The sequence below is a fragment of the Trachymyrmex cornetzi genome, unplaced genomic scaffold (genome assembly GCF_001594075.2).
Source record: "Trachymyrmex cornetzi isolate Tcor2-1 unplaced genomic scaffold, Tcor1.1 scaffold16, whole genome shotgun sequence".
NCBI classification, from domain to species: Eukaryota; Metazoa; Arthropoda; class Insecta; order Hymenoptera; family Formicidae; genus Trachymyrmex; species Trachymyrmex cornetzi.
The window spans coordinates 6,785,892-6,800,413 of NW_017296201.1; the positions used below are offsets into that span (position 1 = coordinate 6,785,892).

At 31.2% G+C, this 14,522-nt stretch overlaps 2 protein-coding genes across 4 annotated transcripts in view; both read left to right on the forward strand.

The window, feature by feature from the left end:
• LOC108758796 (ADP-ribosylation factor-like protein 6-interacting protein 4) overlaps nucleotides 1-586 on the forward strand; it is a 2,878-nt gene extending 2,292 nt beyond the window's left edge. Inside the window, exon 3 of the mRNA XM_018503922.1 lies at nucleotides 438-586. Within this exon, the coding sequence (XP_018359424.1) occupies nucleotides 438-567 (130 nt within the window). The 3' untranslated portion in view covers nucleotides 568-586. The remainder of the gene's footprint in view (nucleotides 1-437) is intronic.
• A 5,219-nt stretch (nucleotides 587-5,805) lies between these two features.
• On the forward strand, nucleotides 5,806-11,063 carry LOC108758724 (UPF0396 protein UM04995). Of its 3 annotated transcripts, none has more exons than XM_018503804.1 (6): nucleotides 5,806-5,980; nucleotides 6,376-6,570; nucleotides 6,979-7,205; nucleotides 8,415-8,523; nucleotides 9,485-9,692; nucleotides 10,691-11,063. In XM_018503804.1, exons 2-6 carry the CDS (start codon nucleotides 6,427-6,429, stop codon nucleotides 10,969-10,971), a joined length of 969 nt encoding a protein of 322 aa, XP_018359306.1. In that variant the 5' UTR covers nucleotides 5,806-5,980; nucleotides 6,376-6,426; the 3' UTR covers nucleotides 10,972-11,063. The 3 variants fall into 3 exon arrangements, with proteins under 3 accessions (XP_018359306.1, XP_018359308.1, XP_018359307.1); XM_018503806.1 differs by having other exon boundaries at nucleotides 9,488-9,692; XM_018503805.1 differs by having other exon boundaries at nucleotides 5,806-5,944.
• Nucleotides 11,064-14,522: the final 3,459 nt, after the last annotated feature.

Sequence of the window (14,522 nt, forward strand, 5' to 3'; positions counted from 1 at the left end):
TGGTACAGGACTTTTTGATTCAGTATAGGCTGTTCTACCCACGTATGACAAAAAATGCGGTAGTCGCCAAACACCCTGTATATATAATAATTGTGAATTTGTCTTGCTTCTACATTCATTTGTATGTCTTATATTATATTGAATTTGATTGGATGCACTCGATGCACGCTGATGTAATTAAAGCCGTTTTACACAAATTGATGTAAAGATGTGTGTTTAATTAAAAACAATTATACCGTGAAATCAATATATTTTATTGTGCTGTTAAATAAAGTATGTATTTTATAATTGAAAATATTTGCATTTTACTTCCATACTTAGATTATTATATATTTTCACTTTTATACTTAGATTATATAAGTGTACAATGGCTTTAATGTACTCTAGTGTGTCCAATCAAATTTATTATTAAAATTAATTTCTGTGTTTTTGCAAAGATTAATTAAAGGCGATGGAGAAGTCTTAGAAGAGATAGTAAGTCGAGAACGTCACAAGGAAATTAATAAACAAGCGACTAAAGGAGACGGCAAATACTTCCAAACACACTTGAAGATGAACATTCTGTGAAATATATTTTTGTGCAAAGAAAAAGCATAATTATCCTCTTTATATTTTTATATATATATAATGAGGCATTCTTTCTCAAACGGGCCACCCCTTCTCTCCATTTCAAATTTCAAGCAAAAAAATTTTAGTACGGCTTAAATTAAAGGTAAAAGTGTCTACTTTTTAATGCCGTTGGGCCCTTTTTAAAATCTTAAGACCCAAATGAAATATGAAGGATTAAATGACACAAAACGTGATTATTAATTATAGTTCTCTTTGGAAAGAAGGAGAAATATATGATTTTGAAAATTCTATAAGACCTCAAATATTAATTTGGATGTGGACTTCACGAAATTGAAGGTTATGTCATAAAAATGAAAATGGCAGATCCAACATAGATTTTAGACGTACTCGGTGTCTGAAGTTAAAATAATTTTTTTTTCGATAACACAAAAAAAATTTTATATTTTTGGAAAATTCGGAAAATCGAAATTTTGAAAAACGTCTACAAAAAATCTTAAAAATTTTTAGAGTATTTAACCAATTCTAGGACATTTTTGTTCTAAGGAAATTTTCTCTAAAATCAATAGTTACCAAAAAAAATTATTGAGATTTTCTAGTGTAAACCTTGATATTTTCGTGAAAAGTTGAGAAAAACGTCACCGATGCATTGATAACTTTGATTTTAAAAAGGGCCCAACGGCATTAAAAAGTAGACACCTTTAATTTAAGCCGTACTAAAATTTTTTTGTTTGAAATTTGAAATGGAGAGAAGGGGTGGCCCGTTTGAGAAAGAATGCCTCATATATATATATAAAGTTATATATGTGTATTATATACAACATATATATATATATATATCTTTCCTTCACACTGTTGCTATCTACTATCATAACATGCATGTTTGAATTGCATTGCGATTTTGAACACATTTATCTAAGGGCATATGTAAACTTGTTATGTATTACGAAAATTGTAATTCATGCGTGGGTCATAAGAAACTAGATTAAGATTAAATTTTTTTATGATATTCCTATTATATGGAATTTATCGAAAATAAATTTTATATAAAAAATCATTTCTTATTTTTAATTGAGAAAGATAGATCGGATTAAATTTACTCAAATTGCATAAAAATAATTATTAGAATAAGAATATTTTTAAATGTAATGTAAAAGAGACTATGTATATCGTTCTCTTTTAAAGTATATTGGGTGTTTAAAATAAAGCGTTACAAACTTATATCTTGGAAACAAAGTATTTTTGAAAAAAATGTTTTATACAAATTCAAAAGTTTTTAACGCGTTGAAATGTTTCAATCAAAATTTTTGAGGGGGACATGAGTTATATATTGGTTTGAGCTTGGGTAGTGGTGTCAAGATCAAAGCAAGGTTACATAGAATTTTTTGAACAAGATTTTTTATTACATATTGTCGTATATTATGTATTCTCTTCGAGAACTTTTTAAAACACTAATAAAATATTTTTTCAAGTATTCTTTGAGTTATACAGTTTGAAAGTTATAATATGGCCAGTATGTGTAGCATTACCCAAGATATGGTCGTAATCACTACAGTTTGCCGTTACGGTTGCTGGTTGTCGGTTCTATTTTAACCAATCATGCAGCGAATGCAGGTTAGCTGCAACATAATTGGTGAAAATAGAACCGACAACCTGTAGATTACAGTTTATCCGACCGACGGCTAAAACTTCTTGAATGTTGTTCAGGATCATGACTTTGATAATATTTGTTAGGATTGAAATCACTGGAGCGTTCTCTTGGTGTTTTTATATAAAAATAATCATTAAAAAAAACAATCTCCAATGGCCTTGATTTTGATAAATGTTATCAAAGTCATAATCCTGAACAACATTCAAGAGGATTTTAGTCGTCGGCCGAACACCTTATAGAGAATGCTAATATCGGCAGTACTACAACTTTCAAGCTATATACCTCGAAAAACATATCATTTAATAAAAAAATATAGTGTTTTGTAAAGCTCTCGAGATAAGCTACGAGAATATGTAGATAATAATAAATAGGCAATCTTATTCAAAAACTTCTATGTGATCTTGCTCTGACCTTGACACCGCCCAAGCTCAAACCAATGACTGCGTTCAGCAGAGAAAGCAACTTTGCAATTATGTAAAATTCTTTAATATGGTTGGTTCTTTATGAATTTAGTTCCTTATGGATCTAAATGTATAAACCAACCTTATTGAAGAATTTTACAACAGCAAAACTTTTCTCTGCTGAACGCAGCCAATCATCCTCATCGTTTCCCTCTTGGTTACAAAACTTTGTATGAAACGTTTTTCTCTAAAATGCTTTGTTTCCGAGATAAAAATTTGTAATGCTTTATTTTGAACACTCGGTATGTGTGTGTGCATGTGTGCGTGTGTGTATATATATATATGTATACATATATATAAATAATAAAATATGTCAATAATGCAAACTGTAAAGTTATTGATCGATTCTAATCGTTCCGCAAGATAACAGCATCTACAATACCTGCTTTAGCGGATTGAAATAGATATTTCTAGTCTAAATAGATAATGTGAATTTCAGTAACTTCCGTTACATTTCTGCTTTTAATGTCGAATAGATGTTACAAGTTTTATTACTTTCTTATAAACAAATCTTAATTTTTTTTTATATTATCATTTTTAATGTAATTTATCTTATAGCGTTTTTTATTGGCAGATCTAGTACACACTCAGTGCACATTAAAGCTGTCTGCTGTTGTACATTCGCCGACTAAAAGGTTGCAACAGAATTTCTACTATGGTTTTCGGAATGCAGCCTATTCACCGAGCGATTAGGTGCATTCAGTACACTGAGCGCCCAGTGAGCTCTTGGATCTGATTGGCATATTCCATTAGATCTAAAAATATAGACCAAACAGATACAAGAGCGCTCAGTGAGCGGTCATAGTACTGAATGCACCCATTGGTCCTTGTCTACGGATCCATAAGTAAGAACCAATCGCTCGGTGAGCAGTTGCTTTCCGAAACCCATTAAAAAAAAGTGTTGCAACCTTTTAGTCAGTGAGTATACACTATTCTAATCTAAGGGCCTGAGCACAATAGAGGAACAGGAATTAGATATTAAGATTTTAACCTATCAGAAACTGATTACATCGGAATACACGGTTTCTGATAGGTTGAAATCTTAATATCTAATTCTTGTTCCTCTATTGTGCGCAGGCCCTAAAGGTAAATTTTCGCGAGCTGCTCTAACCGGCTGTTTCAGTGACAAAAAGGATCACGTGACCAAAATGAACGCTTGATATTTATCAATTTTGACCACGCGATCCTTTTTGTCGCTGAAACAGCTGGTTTAAGCAGCTCGTGATGAAAATTTACCTTAAATGTAGAATGACTCAAGCTGGCGTCCCATGGAGCGGAAATTTATAGCGGAACGGAACTCTGCGCAACCAATTGCCACTCTGCAGTCATTACTCTGCTTTCTTTTCTGCGATTGTGATTGGTCTCGCTGTTCTGCTGTAAATTTCCGCTCTATGGGACTCCAGCCTCATTCTGAATGAGATATTTCAATTGAGAAAATATCCAATGTATATTTTGTCAAAATAGCACAATAAAATGTATTGAATATTTCGCGTTTTAATTTGTTTCTATATTTTTATTAAACATACATCTTTATATCGATTTGTGTATGGTCAGTTACTAAAAGGCTGCAACACTTTTTCTTCGATGGGTTTTAGAACGCAGCTTGTTCTTCAAGTAATTGGTTCTTACTCATAGATCTATAAATAAGAACTAATCGTTCGGCAAACTGCATTCCGAAACCCATCGAAAAAAAAGTGTTGCAACCTCTCTGTAACCGGCTGTACAACCAGTACAACGACTTTAAAGTGCACTGAGTGCGCACTAGTTCTGTCAACGCTCGCATTCGAACGGAATGAGCGAAAAAAATTTTTTTTTGCGGAAATATGTAGCGCATAAATAGCGCATTATTCCATGATTTTTTAATTAAGATTTGGTTAAGTGGGGGGTCAGCTAGGCAGACGTGACTTAGGGGTGAATATGACTGTTTGCTCCAAGAGAGAAGTGCCTTAAGTGTTGCAGAGCAACAACCAAAAATGCCTGGAAATAGTAGCGCATAAATAGCGCATAAATCCTGTGTATTTAATTTTCCAAATCGGTTGTTTTTAACGCGTGGGGGGAGTGGCTGATTGACTGTTTACTCAGCCCCCTTACAAAAAATTTTATATTTAGCTAGTATAAAATTTAGCTAATTTACCTATATACCTTCCTATATATATCTCCCAAATTCACTTTCCCCCCATTTTACCTTTCTCATCTCCTCCTCCAGGTCCGCCGTCATTACATTGAATAACAACGGACTCAGTGAGCACCCCTGTCTTACCCCCCTTACCGTACAAAGACTTTCTCCTAATTCCCCCACCCCTGTTCTCACTTTCAAAAACCTCACGATACCAATTTTCACCGAAATCAGAAAACATTTAGGATTTCGGTAACATTTCCGTCCGCCATATTGGTTCAGCCATTTTGAAATTCGAAATTTTTATCAGGATTTCGGAACGAGCGACCCCAAAAACCACCGAATACGAAACCACCTCGAAATCGGAGCACTTCTACACCCCTTTGAAAAGAGGCTTCAAAAAAGCGTGACACGCCAATTTTAATATAGGATACATTATTATCAGGCTTCTTTATTTTTAATAACATTTTTTTATATTTTAATTTTGTAATGATAATATTTCCATTATTATTTTGTTTCTTTGTCGATATGATTTGGACTATATAAAGCTGAACTTCGATTATGGTGAGTTATGTAAATAAATTGAAATTCTCTGATTATACTAAATACGCCATAGCTTATATATAATAATTTAAGATGATTTATTGAATTTCAGTATAGTGTTGCATTCTTCGAATTTCAGATTATTTAACCGAGTGTATGTATGTACAATTTATTATCGTATATAGATTAAAATAAGAAATGTTTTGCGATTCTGAATCTGTGTTCGGTTTTGTAAATCGGAGGCATCCGTAATCATTCTATCCAGTGTTTACCGAATTCGGAATAATATGTATAACAGCTTGGACTATGTTCAGATACCCAAGTGCCACACAGGTATCACTCTATTCTTGTTGTTTACCGAACATTAAATATAGGATGACATGACACCGGCCTCCGGGGAGCACCCGGGTGGGAATCTGAATACGCCCTTGAGTATAAGAAAAAAGAAGCATCGTCAAACAAACGAAGAACATCATTTAGAGACGACGGATGTATCGGTGACAACTTCGATGCAACAACGACATGCCTCAACGAAATTCGTGGTGCTCTTAAAGACGGCCCGTATTTACGACGGGTTTATCAAAACCGTTTGTCACATTAAGAAAAGTAATTGGATATCTTTTTACTCCGAGAGTTTGTCAGGTAATAATGCATATAAGTATGGCATGTAGATATGAATCTCAGAAAATTTAAAGTAGCATTAAAAAATTCGAGTTGGTCCTGCAATTCGCAATATGAACTCAAAAAGATCTATCATAAATAATTTTCTTTTATTCCTTAAAAATATAAGTGTTGTGTCACGTAACTGGAAAACGCTAAAAATATAAAAACATAATAATTATTTTAAACAGACACTCGTGAATTCCATATTGAATATATTTAGTATTCTAATACTATATTATTACTATATTCAATACTATATTATTTATTCTTTATATAGGATAATAATAGGATAATTTGAAATTTATCCTATTACTATAATAATAGGATAATAATAAGTTAATTTGCAATAGAATAATTTGAAATTTAATGTTTAGACATTTACAAGAATAATCAAGCAGCAATCAAGTAAATTGTGAATCACGAAAATGGTTCGACCGTCAAATCCGCGACTTATGGCTCGCGTGCTAGATGCAGTAGCAAATCTTAGTGACACCAAAGGTTCATCAGCTCATGAAGTTCTCAGTTTTATCCGTCATAGCAACGTATCGTCAAAAAATTTGACACTGCAGGTAATATACAAAAATATTTATCTTAAAAGTTATTATGTGTGTGCCTACACAAACATTACATTTTAAATATTCTTCTTTAACAATTTGTGTTTATTTATCACAGTAATTCGTGTGTGAAATGCTTCTCAGAATTCCAATTTTCTAGAAGTGAAAATATATTTTTTGTGTTTGTTTAAATTTTTACAATATACATTTATTTTAAGAAATTGAACTTCAGATAAAAAGTTTATAATGTTTTTAAAAAATTTTGTTTTATCCTTCCCCTAATCTTATTTATGTTATGAACACTTAAAAATCTCTATTATAGATTATTTTTTGAAATAGAAAAAGAAAAAGAAAAAGATAATTTCTATTATGATCAATAATAAAACTTAAGTAATTTAAATGTTTCTATAACATACTCGATAGGTACATCGTGCTTTAAAGCATGCAGTAAATGCTGGACTTCTACGGCAGAGGAGTGGTCGTTATAAAGCACTGGCTACTTTAAATCCTAATTCTGTCTCTAACCCTGCTAAGGAACCACCTGCTAATAAGGAACCAACTAACAATCAGATAAACAAACAAAAAAAATCGAAATCCGATGTAGAAACACCGATTAGCGATGTTGAATCCTCTGAAACACAAGAGCGCAAGTACGCCGAAATTTTTCTAAACGCTATGACTCTCCTTTTTCGACTAATTTAAAGTTTCACATTTCAAAGATAACAACACTCTCTGACAAATTTAAACTTTTTTTTAGATCACGAACAGGACCAAGTGATTTTTATATAGTTTTGGTCGTTGAAAACGAATTTATAAATAAAATTGCTCTATTACGTCAGGTTTTTGAGAAAATTGATACCAAAAATGGTATTTTTATGTTTTTTGAGCTGAAATACTCAAAAACGTTATGTGATGGAGCAATTTCATTCACAGATTCGTTTTCAGCAACAAAAAATCTATAAGAGTCACTTACTTAATTGGTGACTATGCAAGAAACAACAGTTACACGAAGATGAAGAGAATTAAAATCCATAGAGATAAATATATCTCTTTGAGGATTGCTTATACAATTTGAATAATCACCTGAATGTAATAGTTTGTGAAGTCTCTCTCATTATAAATCTGGAATCACAATTATCATATACAATTTGTTCAAACAATTATCGTTTAACCAATTAACAAAAATTTTATTTGAATAAAAATAAATTCACTATTAGATTCTGTGGAAAAAATGCATATAAATAGCGCATTGCATTATTTTTCTGTCTCCCATTTGTTGTAAAAAAATAAAAAATAACAGGTGATTATTCAAATTACATAAGCGGACCTTAAAGTGTTATATTTATATATATGAATTTAATTTTCTTCCTCTTTATTATAACTATAGCTTCTTGCATAAAGCGGTCAATAAAATAGACGACTCTTATATATATTTTGTCATTGAAAACAAATTTATAATATTGAAATTACTCTATCACGTTACATTTTTTAAATATTTTAGCTCAAAGAACCCAAAATGCCATTTTTAGCACCTTTAGGTTCAAGTTTTTCGAAAACCTGGCGTGATAGAACAATTTCATTTATGGATTCAGTTATAAAAAGTTTATAAAAATCACTTTGTTCCATTCGTAGTCTAAAATCCGTGTTGGACAGTGCAATTTTTATATGTTACATTTATGTTTAAATTTATAAGTAAGATCTATTAAAATTTATTGTAATAAATAACGTCTACAATCTGTTATGGATCGATGATAGACTATTACATATATAAGAGGTTTAACATAAATATAAAACGCTGGCTCGGAAAAAAAACGAAGAAATTAAAATTACTGTGATTCTGTTTAAATCTATAAATATAGGAAAAAAATTACTCGACGACGAAATAGTAGACATCGTAATACTAAAGTAAGGAGGAAATCTCGACGTTCGCCATACATTAGACGAACCAATGCCGCCCAGAATCGAAAGGTGCGTCAATTAGAGTTATTGTTATTCGAATAGTTTAAACTACTTTAACAATACATTAAATTTAATATATATATATATGTATATATATATTTAAATTAGAGACATCTTTTAATAACAGAGTCTATAGCCACGACAACGGTTCCGACATTTTTCGTCAAAATAATGCGAATGAGAAAAAATATGATTATCTTATTTTTTGCAGTAGTGCGAGAAAGAAAAAGATATGTGCCATCTTGCTCGGATTATAATGCGATTTAATGAAAAATGTCAAACAAATCATAGATTGACTATCTCATGACCAAACTCTGATTTCTAATCTAAATGTATAATGTCGTGTTTCCGAGATAAAAATTTGTAATTTTATTTTGAATACCCGGTATATAGGGATATTATTTTTTAAAGAGATTTTAATAATATAAATGCTAATCATATTATCTTTACGTTGTGAGCTAAAAGAATTTATAGCAAATTGCAATAAGAGTCTATTGTGACATAGGCAGTAACACGAGACTATGCTAATGCGAAGAGACGGAAAAATTAAACGTAAAGCCACTATTTTCGCAAAACTTCAAGAAAGATTATAAATATATTTGAATAAAATAAATTATATATACCAGACGGTTTGCAGGTTATCGCCGTGTTCTCATCTATTGCTAATGCCAAAGTTTCGTGAATCTTGTCGTTTACTTCATCAGGGCGAAGAGCTGATACATGGTAATGAGAACACAGCGATAATTCGCAAATCTTCTGGTATCTTTAAAGATAATACCCATGAAAACTTAAAAAGCGTTATAAAGGATATATTATATACATAATAAATGATATATTATTTTTTATGATAAAACAACAATGAGAATAATTGTTAAAATTCTTTTCTTGTACTATATCGTGAATGAAAATTATTGCTATTTAATTAAATAAAACATACAAAATATAATTTTAATATTTATGATGATGATAGCGACGACAACGAAAGCGCACATACAAAGACGATAAGGAGTTCGAGGATCATTCATCCGGACAGGATTTCTTGCATAGAAGGAACGATTCGCCTGTGCTATTCAATTGCAAAACGAAACGTTCAAGAGTATCCAAGCGAGAGCTCGAGTCCGATTTTTCTGATGAAAGTGAATGCGATAGCGACGTGAGCCAAAAACGCGTTTTTCGAGGTAATTTTAATATACATAAATCACCTTAGAAAATAAAATAGAAAATGTACTAAATTAAGAATTAAGAGTTATACATTGCTGTCTTTTTTATTTAATTATATGTATAGATATAGTTGTTTAGAAAAACAAGTTTTATATATATATATATATTGTATACACATATACATATAGAAAAGGTATATATATATATATATATATGAAATATACAGGATATATCTCAAATAACGCTATTCTTGATCAAAAACTGCGACCAAAAATCTTGAGTCATTTTACAATTTTTGCAATAGTTAACGAGATATTAATTTCTAAAAATTGCCAAATTAGCGGATAAAATCCAAACATAAAACAGTTCTAAAATATCTTTTAGTGTTTTTTACAGAATATCTTAAAGATGTTCTTTAAAAAACTCTTAAATCAGTTTTCAATCAGGAATAGCGCTATATGATTAATGGACGCTTTTTAAGATACAAGAAATATATATATATATATATATATATATATATATACCCTGTGATTTCAGGGAAGTAACTCGTTACTTGTAACAAAGTTACAGTTACTAGTTACTTTTTTAGTAACTTTACTGCGTTACTTTTTTTCTTTGGTAACTGTAACGGTAACAAAGTTACATTTTTTTGGTAACGGTAACGAATTTTACAGTTACTTTTATCAGTATACTTTTATCACTTTGCACACGATACGATTGGACACAAGTCATCGCGCTTGAGACTAGAAAGCTCCTAGGCACGTCCGCTGTGATTGGTGGTCGTCGATTTTGCTTTGGCGCTTTAAATTCATAACTTCTGAACAAATAATCGGAAATTAATTTTTCAAAAAAGGATTTAAAAGAAACATACAGTTATAAGTATAAATTGTCAGATATTTTTTACGATTTTTTTCTTTTGAAATATTTCGTAATCCTACGGAAACATCTTTTAAAGTTCGAAGCACAAGAATCCCCATTAAATTTTGTTGGCCTGTGTTATTAATCTATATTTTAGCAAAGAAATCACTGCATCGAGAACCAAAACGTAAGGAGATGCGCGCAAAATCAAAGGATAAATCAGCATCTCGAGCTCGAAATCCGCAGCTGTTGCAACGAGCAGTGCAATCGCGGCAGCATTCGACCGAGGAGACCGAAAACGATAGGCAGCAATGTGACGAGAATCATGAGTTCACGGAACACAATACCACACGTCAAGAAGTACACAAAGACATCGAGAGAGTTCACGAATCGAACAACAGCAACAGCGGCAGCACTCTGGAGAACTCGAGAGACTAAACACAGTCTTCTAATTTTACTCCCATTCTACACGTCTACTGATACATAATCTTCTTTGGCGACTATACATCTGTCTATCTTGTTTTCTATTTTTCTGTATTGGAAAGTCTTGATGAAAGATAAATTTGTGAACGTTTTAATCATGTAAGAATAATTTGAAATAAATATGTCTGTATAATAGACGGTCTTGTACATTATACAAAATTCCATTTTTATTGTTATTTTTTATGATTGGATTAATTTAAAATAACTTTTAATTTAACAAAAATAATAATTATTTAAATTATAACTTGTACTTTCAAGTTACAGCTTTAAATTGCTTTTTGCATAAATTGGTAACAAAAAAAGAATAACTATATCAAAGATATTTTTTAAAAGATACATTTTTATTTTAAGGGAAAAAATGATCTGAAATCTGTCATGTAAATCTACAAATTATTCCGATAGATAAATATAAAAATAAAATAAATATAACATACTAAAAGATTTTTATGACAAATATTCTCGCGCTTCTTACGATTTATTGCCACATTAATACCCATTCAGAATTTTTAAATAAAATATATAGATAATAATCTGCATTTTTTAGTCAGCCGTCAGGTTATGCAAGACTTTACTCGGTTTCTGCTACCAATCTGCTGGCATAGTATGTTTAGCAGGCTTTGTTATATTTCTGACAGCAATTTACCGACAATGTCAGATAATACAAATTCTATATACAATTTGGTATCTTTCTGCAATCAAAAATTGGTAAAAGGTTCTGTTCAAAATTTGTCTTCGCAATACACGAAGCTGTATTTATTTCGGAGAATAATAAACAGTTTACGACAGAGTAATACGTACGGTGCATTTAAAATGACATTTTTTTAGCAGTCACATCTTCTAAAATAAATAAAATCAAAAGAAACTCTCATTTTTCATTATAAATTCTTATAATAAAAACAAATGAAATAAAAAAAATACAAATTTTTGTCACATGTAAGTTTTTTAACAATTGTGATAACATATTTTATTCATTATAAAAATCGAAAAGAATGCAAGCTAATTAACAGCTGCATTGTAATTTTGATATCGATTAATTACAGCTATAGCTTCTGTCAAACCGTATTTGAAAAAAATTCTTTATTATAGACTGCTTGTAGAATTAAGTTGATTTTTGCTTCTGGGTAACAAGTATTAGATTTAATAAATTATAAAGAGTTGATTAAAATCACTCTATTCTTATATGTATATACTACTCGAATTAAATCGATAATATAATTTAAGTAATCGAGTATTTTTATTTCTTTGTAAAGTTACGCAGAGTACAATTCTAATTATACACGTATCTTTGTGGTATAATATATTAATATATCTCTCATTATACGTTTACATTTCATTACATCACATCGAACGGACATGGTGATGGTGCTAAAGTTGCTGTTGTTGGTTATGTACACACTCTTGTATTAAATTGTGCTGAGAAATGAACTGAGAATGAATATACAATCATTATAATATCCGCGATGACACATTTAGAAACGATTAGCATCAATGTAATGGCACGAACGCATCGTTCTGAGATTTATAATAATTATAATCAAGACTAATAGGATTTATAAATAGTATACGGGGACGTACTAATTTGAGAGAAGTAAAGACTGACTTAAGAAAAGAAGATTTACATGTGCATTTTCATCTTAAAAGTTAATAGTATTGGTCGAGTATTATTGAACCGCCTTGTCATCCCGAGCGATATTGCAAAATTCTCGCTCGTCTTGTCGAACTATCTGATTATAATAATCATTTGCTTATACCAAATATATTTGGAAAGTGCTTCGTCTCAAGCGTAATAACGTGCTTGCGACACCGTTAAATGTCAACGTTGTTTTATTTATTCTTTCTCTCTCTCCTTTCTTGTGTGTGATTTAAATTATCTTGTATTATCGCATATATCGTACAAGGAAAGGCCAGTATTAAGTTTAAAAGTTTCTAGACGATGAAATGACCAAGTCACGTGAATAAACGTGTATGTCTAACGTAGAACAGATTTAACCTATGATCTTTCAAGTTTAACGTCTAGCGATGCATTTCATTATTTATTTATTAAGAGCGACGAGTGCCACGCGAATCTAATTAACGTCTTTACGCTATAACCGACTAATTTTATTTACGTGACTGGTCAATAATTCTTTTAATGCAATTTGATTTCAATGTATTTTAATTCTATTGCGCGTTTTGGCCCCTCGTCCGCTGCAGAAAAAAATTTATACATCACCGGCGCACAGCCCTCGATTAAAGTCTGATTTTATGAAACAATTAAGCCAATTTTACAATGTGTACTTACAATAATATACAATGTGTATTATTTATATCCTTGCAATAAAAAATAAACGCTTTGAGTAGAAAACATTTGCTCATTTAAATTTTGCATAAAAGTATCCAAATAATATCAAAAAAATTGAATTTAAAACAAGATTTAATCGAGCATAGTAATTAATTTTTTTTGAATCTGCTCGGTTTTTGAGCTAATAATATCTATGCTAAATTTTTGATTTAGCTGATTTGGTCAGACTACGTTACAAGATGATAATAAGAAGAGGATAAACATTATCTATTATATTGTGTTATAATAGCATGAAACATCTGCTTCATAATAATAACGCGAATTCTTAAATGAGGGAAATTAAATAAATACAGGACGGATATGTTCAATCTCGAAATAGTGAGATTATTCTATACTATACATCTATATATATGTGTATATTAAAGCTCGGAAAAGGAACCGGGTAACATAAAATTCAGGTACTCTCCCGCAGATCCGTTACCCATCCGTGTATACGATTCTGGATCAGTTCCGCGGGTACTCGCTAATTCGGATACCCGCAGAACCACGTACGATGCAAGTACCCGTGGAACCGTTTGCGATATAGGTATTCGCGGAATCGTGGACGATACGGATACCCGTTTTCATACGGATATCCGCTATATGCTATAGATACTTGCATGTAATTTTGCTAATTTTAAAGACGTTTTAGAATTGTTTATACTAATTTTTATTTTGTTTGTAGTTAAACAGGTTGAATTAAGGATGTACAGTCCCTGCAAAGTAAATTAAATATGGAAATGTGTTTAGTATGTAACATCCATAATGCGAAAACAAAACAGTTTAGCTCCGGAATATTTACAAACGAATCATTGCAAACAATTGTTAAACACACACCTTTAAAATTGACAAAATTACACGCAAATATAATTGTAGCATCATATTGCTCGCGATTCCTCGGGTACCCGTACAGGGTTGTACCCGTATCGCACATGGTTCTGTGGATATTCGCTTCGTACATGGTTCTGCAAGTACTCGAATTAACGGAACCAGGGCCCTTATCCTTGAAAAAAAACGTATACGAAAATCTAGAGAAATACTACGGTATACGTTACGTATATTAGTATTTTTCTAAAATCTCGCATACGTTTTTTTTCAAGAATAGAAGCCCGGATTCGTATGTACGGATAACGGAGCGGGCGAATACTAGGGTACTCAGGTATTCCGAGCTCTAGTACATATACGT